Source organism: Podarcis tiliguerta, assembly GCF_965153285.1.
Source record: "Podarcis tiliguerta genome assembly, chromosome: 9".
NCBI classification, from domain to species: Eukaryota; Metazoa; Chordata; class Lepidosauria; order Squamata; family Lacertidae; genus Podarcis; species Podarcis tiliguerta.
The window spans coordinates 58,518,164-58,544,657 of record NC_139542.1 but is presented as its reverse complement, the minus strand read 5'-3'; the positions used below and the strand labels follow the sequence as shown (position 1 = coordinate 58,544,657).

The window sequence follows — 26,494 nt, the reverse complement described above, 5'->3', positions numbered from 1 at the left end:
GCATCCTTATCTTAACAATAGCATCTAAATATGTGACATCTTGTAACAGCAGTTCATTGCCATAGCAGCTTCTCTGTTGAAGTGCTTCCTATTTCGAATAGAAAACATGTTTTTTTTAAACCGATGGCACTATTAAAGGTGCAAACAAGTTCTTAGAACACTTGAAAAGTAACCCTGGTTCATGTATCACTTGAAACTATCATTCAAAAGTGCGCACTGCTCAGCTGTGGTGCTCCTGCCTCTCCACTTCCCGCTTCAGCATGCTGAGAGGAAATAGGGCAAAGGGCAACTTGCCATTACAGATGAATCAGTGCTTGTGCTTTGTTTCTCTCCGAACAAACCACATTGGTAAATCAAGATTTGTTCTTTGTTTACCACTGTGGTTTGTTAGGCGAGAAACGAACCACAAGTTCTGGTTTGCCCATGAAGGCAGCCCATCCTCCAGCTTGTTTCCTCCATGACACACTGAAAAGAAGGAGTGGGGTGGCACTCAGCCCATTCTTTTGAGCAGCATAGAGTAGCACTCAGATTCTTCACAGTGAACCATGGTTTCATTCAATGTATGGTTTGTGATCTGAGAACTGGACCACAGTAGAATGGTAGGGAAAGGACAGCTGTTGAGGAGCAGTCCCAGACTCTTTCCCAAATTGTCCAAATGGCCCATGGCTACCCAGCTTTTTAATGGCAGAGCATAATACATACATTTATATTTAAAATCTGTTTTAAATATAAATGATCTAAAGAATATTGAACAGCCTTTGTGTCTGCCTTTCCACGATCTAGGTTTCAAGCTGTCAGAAAGAAGTTTGTCACAGAATTAAAGGAACTGCGACAAAAGGAACAGAGTCCTCATGTGGTACAAAGCATCATCAGCTTAATTATGGGAATGAAGTTTTTCAGAGTAAAAATGTATCCTGTAGAAGATTTTGAAGCATCGTTTCAGTTCATGCAGGTAAATTATTTTATTTTATTTTACTTCTTTCGCGTCCTCAGTGTGAACAGTGCTTAAGAGCACAAGGGCACAGGTCTCTGCCCCTGAGGAACTTACTATCTGAAATTAGACACAGGAGATACGGAAGTGGGAGAGAGAAGTGGAAGAATATTTAACCTGGCTCAGTTGATTAGTGCATGGTGCTGATAATGTCAGGGTTTAGGTTCAGTCCTCATATGGGACAGCTGCATATTCCTGCATTGCAGGGGGTTGGACTGGATGATCCTCTACAGCACGGGTCAGCAAACTTTTTCAGCAGGGGCCACTCCACTGTCCTTCAGACCTTGTGGAGGGCCGGACTATATTCTGAAGAAGAAAAAATGAATGAATTCCTATGCCCCACAAATAACCCAGAGATGCATTTTAAATAAAAGGGTACATTCTACTCATGTAAAACCACACTGATTCCCGGACCGTTCATGGGCCGGATTGAGAAGGTGATTGGACCGGATCTGGCTCCCGAGCCTTAGTTTGCCTACCCATGCTCTACATTTCTATGATTTTATGTGATTGTTTCCATAGCATGTGCTTAGCTACAGGCTTTGTAGCTAGGTTGCTGAGCTAATGACTTCACAAAAAGCAGGCTTTGAGGAGGGATTTGAAGAAAGAGAGGCAGAAAAAGAATCCTTTAAACAGGGAGGCAATTCCAAGCATATAGGCCCTCAAAGGAGAAAGGGTAGAGTTTTTGAGGGGGAAGAGACCTTTGGATGCTGGGGGTGGTGAAATTTGAGGACTGAAGGTCATGGATAGGATTCTTTTGTAGTCTTCTAAAACATTAGGGATTGATCCTTGGACATTTTACATTTAAAGCATGTCCTGTATTGCTGAGCCACGCACCTTCCCATAAAACAGCATGGAGAAGCTGCTGCTCCTAATGGTTCCGTGTCAGAGCTTTATTGGGCTCAATTGATTTGCAGCTAATGCATACTAAATATTGGCACTGCATAGCCACATTTGTTTTTATATTAGATTTCTCATATATGAACATGGGAAGCTCTTCATAATCTGTCTACTTGTTTTCTTACAGGAATGTGCACAGTACTTCTTGGAAGTAAAAGACAAAGACATAAAGCACTCACTGGCTGGTTTGTTTGTAGAAATACTCATTCCTGTTGCTGCTGTAAGTAGATTTCATTCTTCCACAGAAGAAGAGAGAGTGTGTGTGTGTGTGTGTGTGTGTGTGTGTGTGTAAGCACGTGCGCACATGTTTTCTTCCCCCATTTGACTGTGTTGCTTAGACAAAGATCTGGTTCGTGTGTAATAACAGTAAGCCAAAATATGGCTTAGCATGAATGCATAATCATGAGAGTTTCTGGAAAGGAAATTGCAGCTAATGTGCTTCTACCTCTGCCACCCCTTGCGCTGCACTGCTGTGAACTAAGCCATGGTTTGGTTTGACTTAGGAAAAAATTGTTCCCTTTATTTCCCCCCCAAAACCAGGTCGGTGAACAGCGGGATGGTGGCGCTGCGCCTCCCCGCTGTCCCCCGAGCTCGTGGGGCTGGCCGATGTCTGCCCGGCGCGCGCGGCGCTCTGCTTCAGGGTACCCCGCGCGGCGGGCGGCAGGCTGCTATCCGCAGCGTGGGGAGCCCCGCGGGAACTCCCACAGGGCTCCCCACGCTGCGGATGTCTGCCCGGCGCGCGGGACGCTCTGCTTCAGGGCATCCTGCGTGCCGGGCGGCAGGCTTGCTGATAGCTTCCTGAAGCCTGGAGAGCGAGAGGGGTCGGTGCCCCTCTCACTCTCCAAGCTTCAGCGAAAGCCTGTATTCGCCCCATAGGACGCACACAGATTTCCCCTTCATTTTTGGAGGGGAAAAAGTGCGTCCTATAGGGCGAAAAATACGGTAGTTGCTTCAGTTGTCTCAAACCTTCCATCAAACCTGTAAACAAAAGAAGACCAAAGCATTACTTCTCTTACAACTTTGGTGAAATAAATAATATTTTTTTCCTTTTTTGTTGAATCTAAATGAAAGCAAAATCATTTTTACAAAATTGTACATATTTTTTAAATATTTGTTTTCAACTTTGTTTTTTTATCATTATTATGTAAAATAGAACTCTCTTGATTCGGGATCTTCAAAAAAAGTATTGTTTGTTTATGTATGTGGATGCATGCAAATTTCAGCCGATGTCTTGATTAAAGCCAACTAAAAGATCTTGATAACCTAATTATAAACGCAGCTGCCTCTTTAGAGATTGCATACTAAGACTAACTTCAACCGAGTGAGAGTCTTGGCCATATGTGGAGCCATACCATGGGGATAAAGTAGGATCTGATCCAAGCTGTAGCATATATCATTATTTCTAGGTATCAGCCAGGTGTGTCAGGGAAATCCAGCACTTTAAAAATGCAGTACAACTTTGATAAGATCCCTTCCTCTTCCCGGTCCTGATTAGTGGATTGGAATGAAGCGTACAAGAACCTGTGATTCAGAATCACTTTTCTCCATTGATAGGGTTGTATTATTTTTAAACCTAATTACATGTAAATGTTCATTGCTTGACTAACTTTATTGCTGCATGATTTATTGCACATTCATTTCATATGAGCCGCAAGACTTAAATGAAATCTGTAAGGTGATTTTAAATGCTTATTTCTCAGAGCTTTTTATCATGCTGTGAATTTCAGTGTCTTTGTTTCCTTTTCTAAAGAGTTCTTTTTGGTCTATTTCTTTATTCGACATTAGGCTGTTAAAAATGAAGTGAATGTGCCATGTCTGAAAAACTTTGTGGAAATGCTTTACCAGACTACCTTTGACCTGAGCTCAAGAAAGAAGCATTCATTGGTATTTGAAAATGTTTATATTTTGAGTATTTGTACAGAACTCATGCATGCAATTTAGCAAAGTAGCATAGAATCATAGAATTGTAGCCTTGGATGGGACTCTGAGGGTGCTCTAGTCAAACTTCCTGCATTGCAGGAATCTCAACATGCAGCCCCCCCCCCATTCAATTTGAAACCCTACTGAGCCCCACTTAGCTTTGCAAATGTGCTAGCAGTTTTAATGAGGTGTCACTAGGAGGTTAGTAGTCACACAGATATCAGGAATGGCCAGCGACATAGGACTCAGTAGTTGAATGACTGAGAAGTAGAGCAGTAAGCTGTAGTCTATTTGATTTGAGGATTGTTTGATTTATTCCCCCTCCCCAAGTTTAGTGAAACAGCTTTTTAAACCGCAGAACTCCGTAACTCCGTATGGAAATCTTTCAATTATCTCTTGCGTGCTGTAATTCTGAAAGATAAATTTGACAAGTTATTTTCCTCCTCAAACAGGCTTTGTATCCACTGATCACCTGCTTGTTGTGTGTCAGTCAGAAGCAGTTTTTTTTAAATAATTGGCATATCTTCCTGCAGAACTGTTTGTCCCATTTAAAGGTAAGGGCAATTCTCTTAATATTTATGAATGTCTGTGTGTGAGTGCAGCAGACCTCCACCCATGCAGCAGATCCTTTTTCAGCAATAAAATACCATTGGTAAATAACTTTATGACACTTCCCCTTTATCGTCATGTTTCGCAAAATAAATGAAATCTGCATAATTTCAGTCCTGATTCTCTGTGATTTTATTTCCCGCTTTATCAATAACTGCATATTTCCTTGATATAATATCTTTACCTGCGAGTTCATTATATAATAGAGATCTAAAATCTGTCAGACTCCTCCTAATCTCATGCCTTTGAATCATAATCATGGGTTGTATGTGTTGAAACCCATTGACTAACTTAAACCCATTGATTTCACTGGGTCTGCTTTGAGTATCACTTAGCTGGATACAGCAACATATTCTTAGCTTTGTAAATATCGATGTTAGATATAAATTCCAGAAATTTTTATTTACTCTGATCAAATGTCAAAAAGCTACATGCATTAATTTTGAGATATGTTACTTTCCATCCAGTAAAATTACTTATTGCATAAAATCAGAGTAAACTTGAAGAGATGAGGTGAAATTTCTGGGATAAAGATCCTGATATTTAGACCAAATTTTACTGTTTTGCTTATCTTGTTGTTTTTAAAATACAATATTTTCAAGAAAAATCACATTCCTTCTTGCTCTACATCATGTCTTTCCTTCCATTCTTTCTTCCACCAATGCACAATTCTTATGTTGGTGCCTGCAATCCCTCTAATCTCAGTTTCTGCATTTTATTAAGGCCAATTCTTTGGTGATTAAGAGGTGATTAAAAATGTTTGACTCTTACTGAGTAAATTCTGTGGAATGGGAATCGTTAAAGCCAGGAAGATGAAAATAAATTTTGGGAGGACTTTCATTTTAATTACTGAAATTCTACCAAACCAAGAAACTATATTTGTTCCAATGTTGTGAATTTTTCCATCTGCTTAATTTGATTAGTCTAAATAACGTACGCATTGAGATCCTAGCTATTTGCAAGTTAACTATTAAAGGTACACCAAGGCCCAGCCCAACTTAAATTGCTCAGGCAACAAACCATTCGTGACCAATTTATTATGCTCATGATCTTGGGGCCTTCTTGAGTGCTCCATGAGGCATGAATATCTGTCACTAGAGGGGGATATCGCCCTGTGCATGCATCAAAGTGCACTTTATGTTCACCCATCTAAGACAACAAGGGAGAGCATTCTACATGAAGAAATACACTAGCATCAGAGACTAGAATGGTTATGTATAAGATGGTTCTCCAGCATAATCTTGCCTTCCTACATGGTTTCTATAGCACTTTGTTATAGAGAATGGTGTGGGTTCAGTCATATGGGCATAGTAAACATGCCATTTCCATACTGTTAGGGTATGGTCCAAAGACTTGCTTACGGTGAAATTGGCCACAGTTGACCACTTTTGAGTCATGCTTATTTCAATGGAAGAGCTGAAAACATGTCTTCCCTGTTACTGAATTCAAAGGACTTCACAGGGTGTATAGATTTTCATTGATGTACAAATACATCCATTCCTTTGATAAAATGGATTTAATAAGAATTTTATGTTGTATACAGGCAAAATATTTAATGAATTTCTGCTGGTGATAGGTTGATATTAACAACTGGAGTCTTGTATTTCATCTTCTTATAAGTGTTTCTTGCAGCTGCCATTGTGAAAACTTCAGAATTGTACCTATGTTTTAAACTTCGTAAATAATAGTGAAACATTCAAAATCTAGCAGCTAGGCGTTTTACTGTAGGATCATCTCCACATATAATTTTATATCGTGTCAAGGTTTTGTCTATTTCCTTTACACATTTGCAGCTATTTTGCAATGTCTACTTTTTGTTTGTCTCTGTCTACTTGCTATTGAAGCTTTCTCTGTGTAGCATATAGAGGAGGGATGCTGGTATCTCTCACTTCTTTTATTTAGAAAAACCCTTATTGCTGGCAATGGATGCATACAATTTCTGTTGTTAGGGACTTTAATTAGAACTCATAAAGCATGTGTTTGATACTTTAACATAGTTTTGTTGACCCTTAACAACACAACATTTTATTATGGGGCTCTGTTCAACAGAAACGGCACATAACATTTACAGTACTAACTGTATATGAGGATTTCATCTCAGATGTCAAACTTTCAGACTAGAATTTACAACAATATTCCTGCTGTATATTGAGATTTTGATCTCTCTCTTTTTTTTTTTAAGTTGGCAAATGCCTATAACAATTGATTTGAATTTCTTCCACTTTCAGAAATAATTTGAAAATATAAGGCGGGTTTTTATTTATGTTTTTAAAAAAACATATAGTGGTCCTTGGCGCCCTGGCTAATGGCAGAGACTAGAGTATATCTTCCTTTGGTTCTGAAGCCCTAGGGTAACTGGCAGCTGGTGCAGAGTGTTCTTCCTAGAAGGAGGAGTGAAGCAAATGGTCTGTAGCTCCTTTGGATCATGAATGAAGCTAGGTTGGTCACCCCTTTGGCATGATGTTCTTCCTGGAAGGCAGGAGTGGAGCCTTCAAATTGCCATGGCCACCTGACTAGTGGCAGAGACCAGAGTACGCTTGCCTTCAATTCTGCAGTCCGAGCTAATGAGCATAAGGCTGGGACACAGTGGCATCAGTGTCTTCCTGGTGGCAGTGGTGCTGCCACTTACAGAGTGAGAGCAGGTACCTTTGGGTTGGAGGTAGCAACCTCACTACCCTCCTACTCCACCCTGTCTCTATTCTGGTGAGCAACACCATTACCACTAGGAGGAGGAAGAAGATGATGTTCTCCATCTCACACCACTACTGCAGGTAGCTGGCAGTGGTGTCTTATCTGCAAAAAGAAAAGTGTTTCTGCTGAATAGAGCCCCCGTAAGCAGCTTTCTGTTTGTGCTTTTTATTATTTTATTTTTTCATCTAACATGCATGTGCTTCCCGTTCTCATGTTTGTTATGTTTTGCTGTCTTGCATTGCTTTATTTAGATGCCATCTAACAACAGTATCAGAAAACAAATAGAAACTCTCCAGGTAAGTTAATATGTTGTATTAGCAAAGTAAGAAATAGCTTTGTCTGACTTATTTGGGGGGGTTGATTGTTGCATTGTATGTCCTCTTTGGTTGTATGCAAACTGCAATCACAGTGTGAAGAAGCAACTGCAGAAATAGTAGCTAATCTTTGAAAGGAAAATCAGGAGTAATTTAGTTTCAGTGGATAGAAAAAACAGCTGCACACGTGGTATAGTTTAATGCTAATTACATTCCTGTGGCACTTGTTAAAAATGCTTCATGTATGTGAGTGCACAAAGAAATAAGTTTTCTCCGGGGGGGGGGGGGAGCTATGGCTTTCATACCACATTCTCCCTTTCTCCTCTCCTTGTCAATATGAGAACATGTAGACCGTGCTTGGGGCATTGTAAGAATGAGGTGGTATGTGCATGATTTTTCATATCTGCATCCTCTGTTCCAGATATGGCACCCTGTGGCTCTCCAGATGCTCTTGGATTACACCTGCCGTTATATTTGACCACTGGCCATGCTGGCTAGTACTGATGGGAGTTGAGGTCCATCAACCTTTGGAGATCCACAGGTTCCCAATCTCTGCTCTATTCATCCCTGTGCTTTGGATTGAACTGAGCATTTTATGATGCTAAGCTCCCCGATTCAGTGTGTAGCTTGTAAGTATAACGGAAAACCACCACCATTCATTATACGTAGTTGACTTGGATCAATTGCAGGGGAGTGAAGCAAAGCATGTTTACATTAGTCAAGGAAGAAGACTACATAACTTTATTTGTGGATCTGCTCTGAGCTTATTGAAAATGTTTGAAAGACACCACTGGGAGAATGATACTGAGGATTGAACCAATATTAGCTTCCTTTTAATCTCTATTTCTTGGAATGCTGTTGTTTGCAGTGACTGAGTTTAGTTTCTAAAGGAAGAATGGTTGCCCTTTGTCAAGGGCCACATTCTCTCAGGGATAATCTATCTGCTGCATGCCAGCAGTAGGTGGGGCCAGAGTCACCTGATGCCCCCATGTCATCACTGCCTTCTCTCTCTCTCTCTCTCTCTCTCTCTCACACACACACACACACACACACAATTCATTTATTCTTCATTCATTTTCTTCCTGCCACACATCAGTTTATCCATTCACATACACAAGCACACACCCCATTCATCCATCATCTGTTCTGTCTCTTACGTACACCCCATCCATTCTGATTCTCTTCCATTCTACATGTACGTGCACATAAAAAACAAGACACAAATGTCTCACAGTAATCCATTCATTCTCTCTCACACGCCCTTCACCCATTCTCACAGGCATGAACACACACTCCATTCATCAATAATGTATTTGTTATCTCATTTCAAGTTTTAATGTTAAAGAGTGAACTAATGTGGAAACTAAGTAGGTACAACTTAGGACTAGATATTGTACAATTCTTCCCTGTAGTACATAGTGGAGCAGAACCTGCTGGGATTAAGTGAATCATGGAATCAGTTGCTTTACACGTGCCTTGTTGGCTGGTGTCTCCCAAAGAGAAATAATGCTAAGTAGGCAGATTTCTTAATCTGCTCAGGAGTTAAATACATTGCTAGAGAGCAGCAGGAGCTTGGAGCTTACTTGTTGTTGCCCACATCAGGTGCTGAGGCTTCTAATAGCTCCCACTCTCCACCTGAAGCCTTGCAGACAACATTAGAAAGTTAGCAGCTTGCTAAGCTATTGAGCATTCAGATCTCCTCCTTTGCCCCCTAAACTGATAAGGTCTTTTCTGCTCTGCAGTGAATGACTGCCCATGAATTTTTATGAAGTAAGAAAAATTAATACTCTTCTTCTTGAACATGTTAAGTGATGTACCTGATGGATTGCTATTCTGAATGATTCTTCTAGAAGAAGGATAATAGCTTATGTTTTTGAGAGAAGCCTAACCAGAATGAAAACGTGTTAGCACTGGCTTCATTTTGTTCCAGGAGCTTGTCCCTCCTAAGGAAAAACATGAAAAAGGGAGAACTGTCAACTATTCTGTGTTGGCAGAACACTGGGGGACCTTAGCTGTTTTCATTTAATTTTGCAAACAAAGAGCTATTTCTTCACACCCCCAAATATTTGCTAAAATATTTACCTACATTTTCACTATTTACTCTTTGGTGATAAATGCCTTATTGTGGTGAGTGTCTTTGTCAGACTGAAGTGAGCTGAAAATGGAGAAAAGTAACCTCTAATTAATTTACCCCACAACCCCCCCCCAATGCATTAGTATGTATGTAACTATAATTGTCCAATGCATAATATATAAACTATAATTGTCCAATTGTCCCCAATTAGCTCCTCTGATTGATTTCAGTGATACCTAAGTTCAGCTAACATAGTTTGGGTCCATCTAATGGTTCCTAACTCTGGTATGTGCAGGTGGGTGATCAGAGCAAGCAAACAATGACAAGAAATGGTGAACAAGGAATGTGTGTTTTAAACACACTAGGGCTTTGCACAACAAAGTCAGCATTGAGAACTAGTGAGGTTGTCTCAGTGTGAATGTGATACGTATGTAGAATAATTCTAACCAAAGGACTTCCACCAAAAATATGGTTGCTAAATTACAACTGCTATGTGAAACCTGGTCCCCTATAGCTCTCCATATCAGGCTTCCTAGCCAAAAGCCTCCCACCTTCTGAAATGTCGTTTGTGTGTCTCTACACACAAACTCTACAGTATCATTTCCAATAAAAAGTAGCTTATTGGTGAGCAAGTGAAAGGGAGCCCTGTGGAGTTAAGAGTACAGGGAGCAAGGGAGGTAAGAATTGTAAGACACTCCTTCATTGGCTCAGAACAACTAATAAGCTGTTCCTGTGATTGTTTCCTTAGATGTAAGTCCCATGAGGTTTTGGGACTTGATCTCAAATGCGCTTGCACCCTAAGGCTACAATTCTATGCACACATACTTGGGAGTAATTTTCATAGAACCTATTAACCAGGACCGGACTGAAAGCAGTTGTGTTGTGGAAGGAACAGCCAGCTTCTATTACTGGCAAAAGAGAGGGGAAGAAGAATGCTCCTGCTTCCAATACACGTGGCACTTCCACTCCGGCTACAACATAGCCCCCATGCACCTGAAAGTAGACGAGACCAAGACAGTCTTACTGGAGGGAAATGGGGAGTGGGTGCTTCAGCCAGCTCAGAATACCACTCCTGCCTTCCTAGAACCTGGTCTCAGATTCTACTAGTACAGTTTTCGTGGGATGGGGTGGAGAAAGTGATCTGGACCACTGCACTTGCTCTTGCTCACTGAGTGTTGTAGAAGGGCAGGCCTGTGATTATCCTTCTGCTTTGCATCAGTGCTTATGTCACATCATCATTTCCTAGAAGCCCTGTGTGGCAGCCGGTGCATCATACATATGCTGTTTGTGGTAAGGGCTCTTGGTCACAAATGCGTTACTGCGTAGATTTCCAGTAATGAAATGTAAGCTATTTAAATTAGTGTTTTAATAGTGTTTTTTAAAATATCCATTCGACATGAAGTCCTATACATAACATAATATTTCTCTTTTTTAAATTATTTTTTTAACAGAATAAAGATCCCAAAATGTCTCGAGTTGCACTGGAATCGCTGTATAGATTATTATGGGTTTATGTTATTAGAATAAAATGTGAAAGCAACACTGTGACACAAAGGTAAGCGGTTTGGTTCAGTATATTTGAAACCTTTGTAACTTTTCCCTTCAAATTGAAAAGTACCGTGACTATTTTATGATAATGCTCTTGCTGGGTTTTCTCAATGCGGCTCTCTCAATTGTTTCCTCTGCAGCCGCCTCATGAGCATTGTATCGGCACTTTTCCCAAAAGGCTCTCGCAGTGTGGTCCCTCGAGACACACCTCTGAACATATTTGTAAAAATTATTCAATTCATTGCTCAGGTGAGCCCTTCTGCAGTTTGTTTCAATGCACAGTAACACTCCTATTTTCAAATTTGCCACCTTTACATATTGCCTACCAAAGAACCTGCTGCAGTTTCAGAGAACTTACAAACATGTTATAGGATGCACATTTGCTTTATGTTGGTCTGTTATGCATTAGTGAGCTGAAAAGGAAGCCTAGAACACACTCAGTGCTCCCCCTTGATTTCATGTAGCAGGGATAGTCAATGGTGACAGGCCAGCTGTCTTTGAGTGAAGCCTATCTGCCGCCGCTGATATCTTCATTGAGGAACCCATAATAAGCCTCTGAGAAACCCCATGGTTCCAGAGTAAAATTTGAAAACCACTGCTCTAGCTGTTGCTTTTTGACAAGAGCAAGAGCAAAATCCTTCCTTTGCCTAACTCTTATTTGCCAAAAGAGTTGGCAGGCTTGCAAGATACACACACACACACACACACACACACACACACACACCCCACTGTTTTGAATACATCACTGGAAACTCTCTTTTCCTATAGTAGAGCATTTAAAAACAATCTACATTTGAAAAACTTACTGCTTTCAAATAATTTGCATTAAAATAAAAACAATACTGGTACACTGCATTATAGAGAATTCACTTAAGAATAGTAACTAGTTTTGAGCCAGTTATCCTAAAACACAAAGCTCTAATATTCAGTTTATTGGCTTTGATTATGTGCTACAGTTTACGAAAAGTCTTACAAAGACCTGATTTTCTTCTTAGGAACGCTTGGATTTCGCAATGAAAGAAATCATTTTTGATCTTCTCAGTGTTGGGAAATCACCTAAAACCTTCACTATTAATCCAGAGGTAAAACAAAAGTGAAGCTAAAAATAATTGTTGTGTTTTTAAGTTTGTTTGTAAGGCAGTCAATTTCATATGCAGTTCTGAAGCAGGTTCACAGCAGTGCATTTCCTTAGAAATTCTAGAACTTTGCCAATGTTTTCAGACAATTCAGATCTAGAATCTGTCTACAGTCTTTATATTCTTGAGCATATATGCTCCTAATCCATGTAGGCAGGACTAGTTTGACTGCACATTTGTCTGCCAGGTGCTGGGTTGGTACAAGCATGCAATGTGTCCTTTTGGGATTGACTTGCACAGGAACCTGATTTGAGGCTAACCAATGGGTTAGCCGGGACGCGGGTGGCGCTGTGGGTAAAACCACAGTGCCTAGGGCTTGCTGATCGTATGGTCGGCGGTTCGAATCCCCGCGGCGGGGTGAGCTCCCGTCTTTCGGTCCCAGCTCCTGCCCACCTAGCAGTTCGAAAGCACCCCTAAGTGCAAGTAGATAAATAGGTACCGCTTTATAGCGGGAAGGTAAACGGTGTTTCCGTGTGCTGCGCTGGTGCCGGCTCGCCAGAGCAGCTTCGTCACGCTGGCCACGGAAGTGTCTCCGGACAGCGCTGGCCCCCGGCCTCTTAAGTGAGATGGGCGCACAACCCTAGAGTCGGACACGACTGGCTCGTATGGGCAGGGGTATCTTTACCTTTACCTTTAATGGGTTAGCCAACCTGGTGTCCTTGAGATGTTATTGGATTACAACCTTCATTATCCCCAACCATTGGCCATGCTGGCTGAGGCTCATGGGAGTTGTAGTCTTATCGGCATCTGGAGGACATCACATAGGCCACTCCTGGTTTACTCAATAGAACCCTTGAGTTTTGATATCTTCTTTAGAATACATTATTTTGCAAAGGTTAGAAAACTTTTAATGGTTATTTAGTAAGATGTTTTGTGGAGATGTTGATTTTGAATGTTTGGCCTGTTAAGCACTTCCTCTGCAGAAGGAGAGAAGAATATTCATATTGTAAAATGTAACTTAACATGAGTTGCAATAGCATGCCTAGGTTGCTAATAAATGTTCCCTTCTGCAGAGAATGAATATAGGGCTCAGAGTCTTCCTTGTGATAGCAGACAGTTTACAACAGAAGGACGGCGAACCACCTATGCCAACTACAGGTGTTGTACTTCCCTCAGGAAACACCCTCCGGGTCAAGAAAATTTTTCTCAATAAAACTCTGACAGATGAAGAAGCAAAAGTTATAGGTTAGTCGGTGATGGTATTGAAGGGGAAGAATGGAATGTATAAGAATCATAATGGGATAAAAAAGTGCAGTGTTTTATTTCTTAACAAATCTAATAGTGCATTTTAAAATTAAATCAGCCTGTAGATCATATTTTTTATTACTGCAAGGGCCAGTAGAAGTGCATATCTCGCACGATACGATAATATTTATTGTCATTGTCCCGTACAGAACAATGAAATTGAAAAAATCTACATCAGACATTCAAAAACCAACAAGCCTGCTATCCCAGCCTGGTTAACCCCCTAAAAACTCTGATACCCCATAATTAAATACAATATACCCCCATATTCAATCCATAAAGCGTCATTGAAGAGCAGTGTACACATATAATTAATGGATAATAAAAAGTGGAAATATGAACCATGCATTCCTTTCTCTTGCTCGGAGCTTTCCAGTTTAAGAGCTAGAAACGTATCATACGCACCCATACCCATTCATTCTCTGACTGTCATTCCTTAACGTAGCCAAAGCCAGAACCCAAAACCAGATTAGGTTCTCAGTCAGGACAAAGAAGTGTGATTACCTGACTGGGAAACCCAGGAACTTGAAAATATAGGGCAAGGGAGAGATGGGGGCAAACCTGATGATCAGGTTTCTTCCAGAAACCCCCTCCTATAATGTGACATAACCATGATGTATTTGTGATGTGTGCATGATGCTTCGCTAAATGTGTTATGGGTATAAGGGAAAACTTATACAAGTTGGAGCTATCTTTTGTTTGAGGCTTCTTGCTGCTTCTTCCATGTGGTGGGTGGAAGTCCTGTTGCAGGAGTCTTTTGAATAAAGGTCAGGCCTACAGCCTGCTGCTTTGCTCCTATATTCCTGGCTGGTGTCTTTGTCAATCCAAGTGAGCCCAAGGGTTTTCCAATAAGTGTGTGTGTGTGTGTGTGTGTGTGTGTGTGTGCACTGCATTTTTTTGTGCACATGTAGTTCTTAAAAAGTACACTACAACTGCAAGAAAAATCTGAGATCCCTGAGAATAGAGAGTTTTATGGCTTCAAGTTGACCTTCAGGGCACAAAATTGTATCAGGAACACACCCCACCTAGTTGGAGGGACCTGTGTGGCATCCACAAGTTTTTGTTTGACTACCAAGATATCTCTGTTCTAAAAGATTAGCCTGTCCCAAGGCTAATTTATTTCTCGTTGGAATGTCCTTTATCTTTAAAAAACACCTTACTTGAACTAAGCCTCAGTGGAATTCACCATCAAACGGTGGCTTCAGGATCAATGCAAAAATGAGTATCTAGTATGACTCAAAAAAGGTGAAAGTTAAACTAAAGTACACGGTTGAGGATCAAGCGCTGTTGAACTGTGTTCCCTCTTCAGGAATGTCAATATACTATCCTCAAGTAAGAAAAGCACTGGACAGTATCCTTAGACATCTAGACAAAGAAGTTGGAAGGCCAATGTGCATGACTAGTATTCAGATGTCTAACAAGGAACCGGAAGACATGATCACGTACGTAACAAATTAATTATTCTTATATCTGATTCATTGCAGTACTCCTTATATCTGAAAGAGAGCTGATGCATGATCCTGCATTGTTAAGCATTGTTAGGCTCCACTGTAGTCAACAGGGCCTAGCAGTTCCAGAACTGCGCCTATAGAAATCAAGTTACAATAAAATGTGTATCAGTTTATCATCAAAAATGTTTAAAATCCACAATTGAACTCCTAATGCATGTATCTAATGCTAACGAGCTCTATGTAAGCTCTCCTTTGATGGTTTTAAACCTGCTTTATTTTCACAGGGGTGAGAGAAAACCGAAAATTGATTTATTTAGAACTTGTATTGCTGCTATCCCAAGGCTAATTCCAGATGGCATGAGCAGAACTGACCTTATTGAATTGCTTGCAAGGTAGAGACTGAACCTTTAATGAGAAAACCCATTTACAGTATTAAAGATGAATTTCAGAAACTATGGTTAAAATTATCAGTATATTATTTGAATGATTAATATTTTTGCAATAGGGCAGAATAGATTGATTATTTAACCGTTTGGGTGGTCCTCAAAGCTAGTCCTACGCAGAGAAGGCCCATTGAAGTGAATGGACCTGACTGTTATTAAAAGTTACTCAGTATTGATCCAGAGTAGATTCTAATGTATAGTTAGCAGGATAAAAACTTAAACACGTTGCAGGATTCCCAAAAAATAGACCAGAGGCAATTGTATTTCATCAAGTAGAGCTTTACTGCTACTGAAGGCAAATGAGCATGACAGTCACAAATCCAACACATTCAGGATTGGCACTGTCCATAAGAAATCCAGTTACAGCAGACTTAACTTAAACTTACAATAACTTTTAAGAAGTCCAAACCTTAACACTAAGCATACTATGTGCAGAACACCACACCAGAAGGAAAAGAAATAGAAAGTGAAACCCCGGCTCCTTCTGGCCTTACTGTACTTTTATAGTCAGCATGACCTTGACAGAAGAGATAAGAGAACCAGCTTAAGCCAGCTGTATTCAACTTCTCTGAAACCCAAACATCATGAACCTTCTGCTTGTTTCTTTCACACAGAGAAGCTTCCAGAAGCTTCCCGACCCCTCTTGAATTAATTAGAATAGGAAAGATCTCTACACATCAGATCAATACTTTCTGCACTAAGAAATGCAAACTAACTTGGGTTCATTGATTTTAGTGGGTTTAGTCTGAGTAGGACTTAGTTGAATACAATCCTTTCCACTTAAGGTCTGCAAGGTGGCTTACAGTCTTAATATAAGATTGTCACCGCTTCCCCTGCCTCCTGCCATGGTATGCAATAGTGACTTAGAGGGAGGCCAGGCAGAGCCCCACCACACTCCCTACTACGGTTGCCGTCCATCTTTCCCATCCTGAACCATGTTTCCGTAATGTGTTAACTCTTCCCTTTAGTTCTAAACAGCAACTTTGGTTCCCCACAGGTTGACAATTCACATGGATGAGGAACTGCGTGCCCTGGCTTTCAATACGTTGCAAGCATTAATGCTGGATTTTCCAGATTGGAGGGAAGATGTTCTGTCAGGATTTGTATATTTTATTGTTCGTGAGGTCACTGATGTTCATCCAACACTTCTGGACAATGCAGTCAAGATGCTAGTGCAGCTAATCAATCAGTGGAAACAAGCAGTCCAAGTACAAAATAAGAACCAAGAAGCTCAGGTACAACTGTGCTGCACGAAGCTATTGTCAGCATGTATGCCTTAATAAATGCCTCAGTTATTTGGGACTAAGTTGCATTATATTTCACCATTTATCAAAACACCAGTGTCACATGGACTTGTAAAAGGGTAAAAGAGTATTGGGGAATGATTCATAATGAATTGGGGAAAAAATGTTTAAAAGTACTTTCCCAGAGTCCTTTCTGTTTGGGGTAATTCAGACTGAAATTCCCAGGTGTGAAAAAAGGTTATTTATGTATGCCACTACTTCGGCCCATGTTTCGTTAGCCTAAAAATGGAAAACGAACGAGGTCCCAACCAAAAAAGAATGGCAGCTTAAGTTGACAGAATATGTGCAGAATAAGAGAACAAGAACTTTTAAAGTTTAAAGAAGATTGAAAAGTTTTTATTCAATATATGGGAAATAATTGTGTACAGCTGAAAACGCTGGCAGCATTAAGATAAATTCAACAGTGTAAATAAGTTTTGATGGATGCAATAATGGAATACTGAATGGTATAGTTTTTTGTAAAATATGCAGGGATTTATGATATGTAAAATGAACCATGGAAAGAGAAGGATAGAAGTGATAGATTTCTTAAGGATGTAAATGAGTACTTTAAATTGTAAAACAGAAAATTCAATAAAAAATTATATCGGGGGGGGGGGACCCCCACCAGTGTCACAAAGTTATATTTTCTTCAGATAGAAAAATTACTAGAGACTAGTCAGAATGGAAATACTGGTAAAAATAAGAAAAAGAATGGCACAGGTTGTAGACACAGGAATAGCGAAGTAGAAGAAGAAACATGTTACAAAATTTAGGATGAATTTGAGTTGTTTAGGAAACAATTGAATATCTTGCTTATAGAAAGGCTTAAAAGCAGTCTTCCACAATATGGTGCATGCCAAATGTTACTTAACTTTACCATGCTGGTTGATGGAAGCTGTAGATCTGGAGGGCACCATGTCAGAAAAGTTTGCTGTAAGGGGTACAGAGATTGCATTCCCCATCCTTTTCCTTTATTCCTTAACTGCTTTGGTACTGCTTGTTTCTTTGATCTTGCTGCTTCTGAGTTGGAGGATCATAGCAATAGTGTAATTAGAGGCAATATTTTGCCTGGCTTTCTGTAGTCCTAGTATACACAGAAAATAAAAATGGAAAGAGTGAGCATATGCACTAATAATAATAATTAATACAGATAAATAAGTCCCGCTGAGTTCAGTAACACCTGTTTTTCCTTTTAGCGTGGTGTAGCCAATGGAACAGCTCCTACCCTTCCCTTGGAAAAGAGTCCTTATTCAAGTGTATTCCACGTGGTAGAAGGATTTGCATTGGTCATTCTCTGTAGCCCAAGATCTGCCACTAGACGATTAGCTGTCAGTTGTCTTAAAGAGATAAGGGCCTTGTTCACAGTCCTAGACATTTCTAAGGTAAGCTAATTGCCATATGTACTGAAATGTCTTATCTTCATATTCATTGACTTTGTCATGCAACATGTATTTGTAATTTTTAGGGTGATGAAGAGTTGGCAATAGATGTAATGGACAGACTGAGTTCATCTATTCTTGAAAGTTTCATACATCTCACTGGTGCTGATCAGGTATGGTGGGGGTTCCCCCCCCCCCCAAAAAAAAAGAAACTGTTACTCATGGCTAGCATTGTTGATGTGGGGAGAATCCATGCTGGAGAGGGAGCAGGGAAGGGAAATCCTGTAGCACACTTGCTAAGTTATGGTTAAGAGAGAGGCAGCATTATGTTCTTTCTTAGCCACAAAGGCGCACTTTAAAACAAATTCATGTGTACTAAACTGATTTATTTTTGTTTATATACACAGACTACGTTACTGTACTGTCCCAGTTCAATAGATTTACAAACATTAGCTGACTGGAGCTCCTCTCCTATCAGCCATCAGTTTGATGTTGTCAGTCCATCACATATATGGATATTTGCACATGTAACTCAGGGTCAAGACCCTTGGATTATTAGCCTCTCCAGTTTTATGAAACAGGAATATCTTCCAAAGCACTGCCCTACAGCCGTGAGCTATGCCTGGATGTTTGCTTATACCAGACTCCAACTGTTGTCTCCACAGGTTGACATAAAGTAAGTGCCTTTCTTAATATAACTTTTTCTTTCTCTTCTTCTTACAACAGCTATACCACCCTTCACCCAAAGATCATAGGGTGGTTCACAATATAAAAATACAAAAATACATGCCATAATAACAAACAAAAACAATACCCCCAGTTTCATTCATGAACATGGAAGTCTTGCATTGACATTAGCTTGCTAACATAGGGTTGCCTTACATCTGGGATCTCCCGGACCTGTTTTGGTGGGATATGGCAACCCTAGCTAATATTAATTTCTTTTGATAAAGCAATATAAAAACAGAGGACATTCTCGAAAGTATGTGGAAAGTTAGAACAAAATATACATGCACTTTTTAAAAGGTTGATTCATTATTGGAGTTTATACAGAATTGGGGAAAACTATGGTGGAGGATTTCCCCACTGCAGTCCAGAGAACAGTGTGTAAAGATTTTCTTCGAAGGCTTATCTTATGCCAGACTTCGTAATATGTATGCAGGCAAACTATGCACATTCCTAGTTTTGTGGTATCTTTGTTGAATAATGAGATCATCTTAACCAGAGACTTTCAGTACATTACAAGAGCTCTTTAAAAAATAATAACAACAACAGCAATCCGTTTTCTTTCCTTTTCTCTTCTTTTTTTAAACAGCAGCCCTATCAATGCCAAGAAAGTAAATACTGCAATAAGCAGCGACTCCTATATTGGGCTCTGGAGAAATTACCTGATTCTTTGCTGCAGTGCAGCAACTTCTGCATCCTCTTCTGCATCTGCAGGTTCTGTTAGATGCTCCCCTCCTGAGACGCTGGCGTCTACTCCAGATAGTGGCTACAGCATTGATTCAAAAGTATGTTCACTCCGTGCTTCTAAGCAACTTGAAAATTTTTGAAGTATCAGAAATGCATAGGCAATGTAATCTGTGATTCCCTTATTTTCATATGATAACAAAAGAAATGGCAAAGTGCAAGGTTGGTTTATTGATCCCGCTCTGAGGCCATCCTCAATCATAAATGGCACTCTTTCCCCCGAAGATTTTGTTGTATTTTGTGTTGATTTTAATTGTAAGCTGCCCTGTATAGAACATAAGCAGCAGAAGGGCAGGATATAAATTTTCCTATAAGTAAATAAAATAGTAGATATAAAAGCTAGAAGAGTTGATGAAAATAATAAGCAGCAGTGTTTTGGAGTCAAATGAAAGGATGTCTGCATTAGATATAAAGTCATTGTGGACTCATTAATGTAGAAAATTGTGAAGGCTAATGGTCTAGTTGGGTTGAAAAATGATTAGAGAAATTTGAGGCCTGTCAAAAGCTGTTAGCAAAAATATTTGAAGCTGACGACTTCTTCTGGACCTCTTTGTAGTCTGCTTGTTGGAAGGTTTAATAACACACCGTTGGGAGAAGCATGGAAATAGCATACATTGGAAATACTAGAGATATCATAAAACCATAATTGCTTGTGAAAGTATTCCAAAGATGATACCCAACACTGAAGAAAAAGTAGGTTAACAGCAGCTGGCAAGCCCTGTATTAGCAGTATCCATTTAGATGGGAATTGTGAGGTTCTCTTAACCTCTTTCCATCATTGATTGCCTTGTCTTGAACATCAGCTCTTGTTTATTATAATGATATAAACATCATTACAAATTGAATTATGATAAGTAGGTACTGATATCCTCTTTCTGTTTCTAGATAATTGGCGCTCCATCCCCTTCATCCTTGTTTAAGCACATTGTTCCAATGATGCGCTCTGAAAGCATGGAAATTACAGAGTCCCTTGTGCTGGGCCTTGGCAGGACCAGCCCAGGTGCTTTTAGGTAACCATTTTACATTCTTTTCATTTTGGTGTATATTTAGTAGGCCGTTTATAAAGCTCCTAATACTACCTAAAGTAGCACCACACAATATATCACATCACCACACTGTTTTCATTGGTTGTTTCCCAAGGATCTAAAGGCCGAGAAAGGGGAAGGAGGAGGCAGGGCAGAAAAGGAGAGAAATCACGTCTGTAGTAAATGACATGGGCAGGTTAAAGCAAGGCCTTGGTGGTGGGGAAAGAAGGGTCTCTGTGTATCAGTGTTTCTCCACTAAGCAGAGGAAAGTGGTAGTTTAAAAGAGCGGCAGGGTTGAAGAAACACTGAGAGGAAAAAAGTGGTTTTAAACAACAGCAGAATTTTTGAGTAAAGCAAAAATAGAGATACACTACAGTGAAAATTGTGGTTTTAAACAATAGCAGAAGCTTGAATAAAGCAGCGTTGGAGAGGCACTGAGGGTTTTTATATTAAAAAACAGTCTTAACAAGGAAAAATACACATCAGAGCATTTCCCATTTAAAAACAGTACTATAAATTGGGAGACACTGCCAGCACTTTGTGATGGCTGAAAGATTGTATTGGTTAGCATGCAATTTGTCTCCTATATATCCTATTGATTCATGACTCTTCTTGTACAAAAAGTAAGACAGTGTAGGATTTCTGAGTTTTACGATGATGATTGGTTGACTGTTTTGGAGAGCCACTATTTGCATGCTTAGATTCACTTCTGTAAGGTTCTCAAAGTCTGTGAAGTCTGTGAAGCATAAGAGGATTCTAGTACTATTGGATGTTAGTCTGTATGTGCATGTTTTTAGAAACTTCTCGCCATTGGGAAAAGCAATGGAATCCCTGGATTTAGAAATCTGCTATATTTTGTCAAGCATAGTTGAATATCTAAACTACATTCAATTCCCCCCTTGCTTGTGTTAGTCATGCACTTCTCATATAAGCTGTACATCTCACTACTTGTCACCACCAGATTTCTAGATCACTGGGCTATTCTCTTCACTGTCTATAGTAGGCAGGCTCTTTCCTAGAACAAAAGACTGGGCGCCTACAATAGGCAACATCTTCCACTTCCTGCATCGATCCAGTCATTCTTCTGCCTCCTCTGAGAACAGGGTCAGGTTTCTGGGTCTGCTTTGGCTAGCAACGCAGAAAAGTATTTCAAATCTTTAAAAAGACTTTAATGAAAATTCACAATAGATATATAGATATAGATATGTTCCTAAGGTTACCATAAGCGATTTTAAATACGTGTATCAAAGCATGAACTGATATCTGAATGTGCCTGCTTGTAATATTTGGAGACATAATTACTGATTTTACAGTATTCTCATGATGATTTGTAATTTTCTTCCAGGGAATTAATAGAAGAGTTGCATCCTATAATTAAAGAAGCACTTGAAAGAAGGCCAGAGGTAATCATAAAATCATAGAATAATAGAATTGGAAGGGACCCCAAGGGTCATTTCGTCCAGCTCCCTGCAATGCAGGAATCTCAGCTAAAGCATCCATGACAGATGCCTATCCAACCTCTGATTAAAAATCTCTAAGGAAGGAGAGTCCACAACCTCCTGGGGAGGACTGTTCCACTATCGAACAGCTCTTACTGTCAGGAAGTTTTTCCGTATGTTTACTCAGAATCTCCTCTCTTTTAACTTGAAGCCATTGGTTCGAGTCTTACCATCCAGGGCAGGAGAAAACAAGCTTGCCTATGAGATTTTACATGGAGTTATGCATCCATACACAAAGCAGATGTTTGAATGTGGCTTGAGTTTCCTTCATTTGCACAGCAGGGACAAATTGTATGCTTAGGGAAAACTCAAATTTCCTGTTCACTTGAGTGACAGACATTGCTATTCTTATTTTTACTACCTGTCACAGTTGAGACTGTTGTGATGACTGTGTAGTAATATATAATTTGGGTGCATTTCTGCTGTATGACATTTAAATTATCGTAATCTTGTTCCATAGCTGTGCTTAGGCGCTAGCATAGATCAAATAGACTGATTAAGTTGAGCTTCTAGTCAACTGTGCTGGAGGTTACTACTGTGACTAGTTTCTCTTTTATTATATTACTGCTAGGCTGTACAAGTGACTTTTGAGCTGAGAGTTCTGCATCAGGAACTTTGATTGAAAATCTCCCTTTAACACTTTCCAAGAGAGGAGCTGTGCACAGTATCTATTTCCCATGTGCCATTTGTTGGATGAGCTTAAGATAAATACTTCCTTGGACATGTTTGAGTTTTCTTGGATTTGTAATTATTGTGCCACCCTCTTTGTCAATAGTGAATAGGCAGTAAGAGCCCATCCTGGTAAAGTTTCATGCTAAATGTTAAAAAAGTATTATCCGAACATATCTTGGAAACCTAGTAGCAAATATAAGCAGACATATCTAGTCGTTCTGGTAGTATAAAAAACACGTTGCAAAATAGCATATCGCTTTGAAATTCTAATGCCAGGAAATAGCAATATCAAGGAAAGATTGCAATTGTCAACATACTGCTTCATTTAGTTTGTCTTTGTCCAGCTAGGAAATAAATGCCCCAAATGGCATATTATCTAAAACAGGTGTTTTGAAGCCTTCTGTCATATTCAGTTGTAATTTAACTATGCTGCTCTATTTATCTTTCCTGACAGAACATGAAACGGCGCAGGCGTCGAGATATTTTACGTGTACAGCTTGTACGGATATTTGAACTGTTGGCAGATGCTGGTGTCATTAGTCACAGGTAAGCACAAAGTTTCTGAATAGGATTCTGCCAAATGCGACTAGGTTTAGCTGCAGTACTAACATGCTGCAAAGTGAAGCCCAAACCTACCTATGGCATCTGGGTGCAGGGAAAGGAGGATACCTTCCTCTCTTTGTGTGTGTGAGTGTGAGCTCAGAGCATAGGTATAGGCATGGGATGTGCAAGTGTAAAAGTTGCAAAGCAGTGTACAAAGCAATATATATACATCCCATGTCTATTAGTATCTCATGCAGGTAAGATGAAATCAAGTGAGAGTTTAGCTCCCCCAAGTGGTTGAAGGCAGAAATCACTGTTAAAGTTAAAGAAGCTTTTGTGTTTCATTGCCCTTTAAGATCAGTTTTTATTTCTACCTTCACCTGGGTGGTTGTATAGTGACTGTGTTATATTAGTCTATCATCTCCTGTGTGTGCCTCAACCCTTCTCATTTTCCCGACATTTTTTCTAGCTCTTTTTTGTTTTGTTTTGTTTTTGAAGCCTATACATTCCCCCTGATCTGGTCGGCTCACTACTCTGGCCAGATGCTCACCCCATTTTTTCACCCCAGGCCAAGCTATTCAGAAACAGGGCAGAGTGGGAAGCCCACCTTTGGTGATTACCTTCACCAAAAGGAGATGAGCTTTCTATATATCTTGTACTAAGGCATGCAGAACAGCTCAACGTACTGTGGTCATAGTTGCTTTGCATAGTACTAAAGAATATGCTTGGCAAAAAATGACATCTGAATGGTTTTAGTTGCAGAGGTTGCAGCTATAGGATTCAAATGCTTGGTAGCTCAAATATTTCCTACCCAATGCTCTCTGTCTCTTAGAAAACGTTTTCTGAAACTTTGGGAATGTTAACAATTCCAGAAGACTGTGTTTTCATATGTATATCTTGTAATTTTCTTTATAGTGCAAGTGGTGGCCTTGATAATGAAACACATTCCCTCAACAACACTTTATTGGAGTATGTGGATCTAACAAGGCAACTCCTAGAAGCAGAAAATGAAAAGGACTCTGACACACTGAAAGATATCCGATGCCATTTTAGTGCCTTAGTGGCAAATATCATTCAGAATGTTCCAGGTATTCAGAAAAGGTTTCATATTGATACCATTTTAGTACAATCAAGCCTAAATAAAGGTCATGCTCATAAGTAATTGTGCTTTTATTTCTTCATTTGAGGAGTGTGCTAATGTTAAAATTTATCGTAAAAATCTTGCTCTTCCAAGTTTACTGTATTTTAAAATTATCCATTCCAGTTCAGCTTTCCATTGGTTGCATTCACATGTAGTGGTAAGTTAATAAACCATGGTTTGCGCTGATGCATGAAGCCCAGTCACTTATCTCATTGCTTCACACAAATTAGGAAGATGATACTTTGTATTACAGCCAAACCTGGGATAGTGGCTCGTTTGACTCTAACAAACCAAGGTTCGTTAGCCAATCTAATAGGGTTGCCATATTTCAAACAATGAAAATCTGGACAGAAATGTTTGTTTGTTTGTTGAGCTATTTTTCAAATTGATGAACTTTTTTGGCAACATCGCAAAGAACTCCACTGCTGTTTTTGAGCTGTTTTTATGGGGAAATGGCAAAAAACGCCACTGCCGACAATAGCCCAGATTTTCCCAGATATTTTGCTGATTTCCTCCTGGATACTGCTGCCGATTGCAGTACAGTGATACCTCGGTTTTCGAACGTCTCCATTGACTAATGTTTTGGTTTTCAAACGCCGTAAACCCAGAAATGAATGCTTCCGGTTTCGAACTTGCCTTGGAAGTTGAACAGCTTCTGCTGAGTGTATATGTTATTTTTCTCAAATTTATCCATTAAATTTGCAGGCCGCCCTTTGTGCCTCGGTTTTCAAACATTTCAGAATTCAAACGGTCTTCCAGAATGGATTACGTTTGAAAACCGAGGTACTACTGTATTCTGGATATGTCCAGGAAATCACACATACGGCAACCCTAAATCTAAGCTCAGTGACTCCTTTTTCTAGCTGTAGATACTTTCCTCAGAGGGGATATTACACATATATCCAAACCACCTGTCCTCTTTCCAACTGTCTCTCTATCTGAGCATTCTCTTAGAAACAACTGCTTTTATTTTGCTGTCTCCACCCCCTTTGGCTTGGTAGCCAATCAGAAAGACGCTCCATCACTCTGGCAGAGTTCCGAGGACCAGACTCTGATCTAGCTCAGCTGTCCGTCACAAATGCCTTACAGCTGTGTTGGACGATGGGAGATAGCATTCAAGACCAAGGTTTGCTGCCGATTACTGTTAGATGCAAACAAGACCCTAGAAAAGGCCGAGCTACAATTGCTGCCGCAGAGTTTGCATTCAGTGAAAGTGTAAAGGCAGTAGGCACTCATTTTTCAAGTCAACTCAAAGGCATTTTGTTCCTTGTCTTCATCTATATATTTAACTTCTCCATTCTCTCCTGAGGTTACACATTGTAAAGATATGTTGGTTTATCTATCTCTTGGGTAAGGAATGTTACATTTCTGCATAGAACAGTCTAAGGCACAGCTTTGATTAGATGACAGTAAAGAATAGAAGGCAACCCTGGTTAAGAGAGTTCACCTTTATGTTTGTTCATTTCTTAAAAGACAAGCTAAGTTTTTGTTGTCTATCGTTGGCATATTTGGTTTATGTAAAAGGATTTTTGTTTTGTTCATCTGTGTTGCTTTTGTAGTTCACCAGAGAAGAAGTGTCTTTCCACAGCAGAGCCTCCGACACAGCCTCTTTATGTTGTTCAGTCACTGGGCAGGACCTTTCAGCATCATGTTTACTCCTCTGGACAGATATAGTGATAGAAACATGCAAATAAACAGACATCAGTACTGTGCATTAAAGGTAACACTCTTAAGAACATATTTTACCAACATATATTTACTAATAGTGATATTTCATCAGCTGCCATATCGTTAGCTTTGATTTCAAGATTGCGATAACCTGCACTCGCACCTAAAACATTAATGTTCCCATATGTTTGTAGTTGCTGCAACTTGTCCTCAGGCAACAGTTACACTAAATGACAAGGATCTAGAGAATCAGCTTTCTGTGTAAATAGTTTAATGTTCGCAACTTACACAGAAAAAGAATGTTTCACTTTTATTAGTCCTTGGAATAAAATCCAGAGGGTTGTCTACTCAGAATAGACTCGTTGAAATTACTGGACTCAAGTTAGTAATTTCAGTAGGTCTACTCTGAGTAGGACTAACATTAGCTACATCTAGGGTTGCCATATTTCAAGAGGTAAAAATCTGGGCACAGAAAGTTGATGAGCTTTT

General features: G+C 39.8%; 2 protein-coding genes across 16 annotated transcripts in view; both read left to right on the top strand.

Moving 5' to 3' along the window:
* The window catches only part of LOC310685618 (uncharacterized protein), an 850,221-nt gene that overhangs the window by 306,944 nt on the left and 516,783 nt on the right, over positions 1-26,494 (top strand). The window lies entirely within an intron of this gene.
* Positions 1-26,494, top strand: part of FRYL (FRY like transcription coactivator) — a 144,310-nt gene that overhangs the window by 65,259 nt on the left and 52,557 nt on the right. For 7 of the 14 annotated variants that reach the window (XR_014515334.1, XM_083457761.1, XM_083457760.1 and 4 more), the window contains 21 exons: positions 784-952; positions 2,019-2,111; positions 3,677-3,775; positions 4,264-4,365; positions 7,363-7,407; positions 10,951-11,054; positions 11,188-11,296; positions 12,043-12,129; positions 13,197-13,368; positions 14,738-14,870; positions 15,164-15,271; positions 16,320-16,557; positions 17,805-17,990; positions 18,074-18,160; positions 18,395-18,663; positions 19,303-19,498; positions 20,343-20,467; positions 21,828-21,885; positions 23,108-23,199; positions 24,112-24,284; positions 25,897-26,057. Coding sequence is in view for 13 of the 14 variants with exons in the window: in XM_083457761.1 (XP_083313887.1) it covers positions 784-952; positions 2,019-2,111; positions 3,677-3,775; positions 4,264-4,365; positions 7,363-7,407; positions 10,951-11,054; positions 11,188-11,296; positions 12,043-12,129; positions 13,197-13,368; positions 14,738-14,870; positions 15,164-15,271; positions 16,320-16,557; positions 17,805-17,990; positions 18,074-18,160; positions 18,395-18,663; positions 19,303-19,498; positions 20,343-20,467; positions 21,828-21,885; positions 23,108-23,199; positions 24,112-24,284; positions 25,897-26,057 (2,806 nt within the window). In the remaining variant the exon portion in view is untranslated. The remainder of the gene's footprint in view (positions 1-783; positions 953-2,018; positions 2,112-3,676; positions 3,776-4,263; positions 4,366-7,362; positions 7,408-10,950; positions 11,055-11,187; positions 11,297-12,042; positions 12,130-13,196; positions 13,369-14,737; positions 14,871-15,163; positions 15,272-16,319; positions 16,558-17,804; positions 17,991-18,073; positions 18,161-18,394; positions 18,664-19,302; positions 19,499-20,342; positions 20,468-21,827; positions 21,886-23,107; positions 23,200-24,111; positions 24,285-25,896; positions 26,058-26,494) is intronic. The other 7 variants (XM_083457762.1, XM_083457769.1, XM_083457767.1 and 4 more) reach the window with 3 other exon arrangements.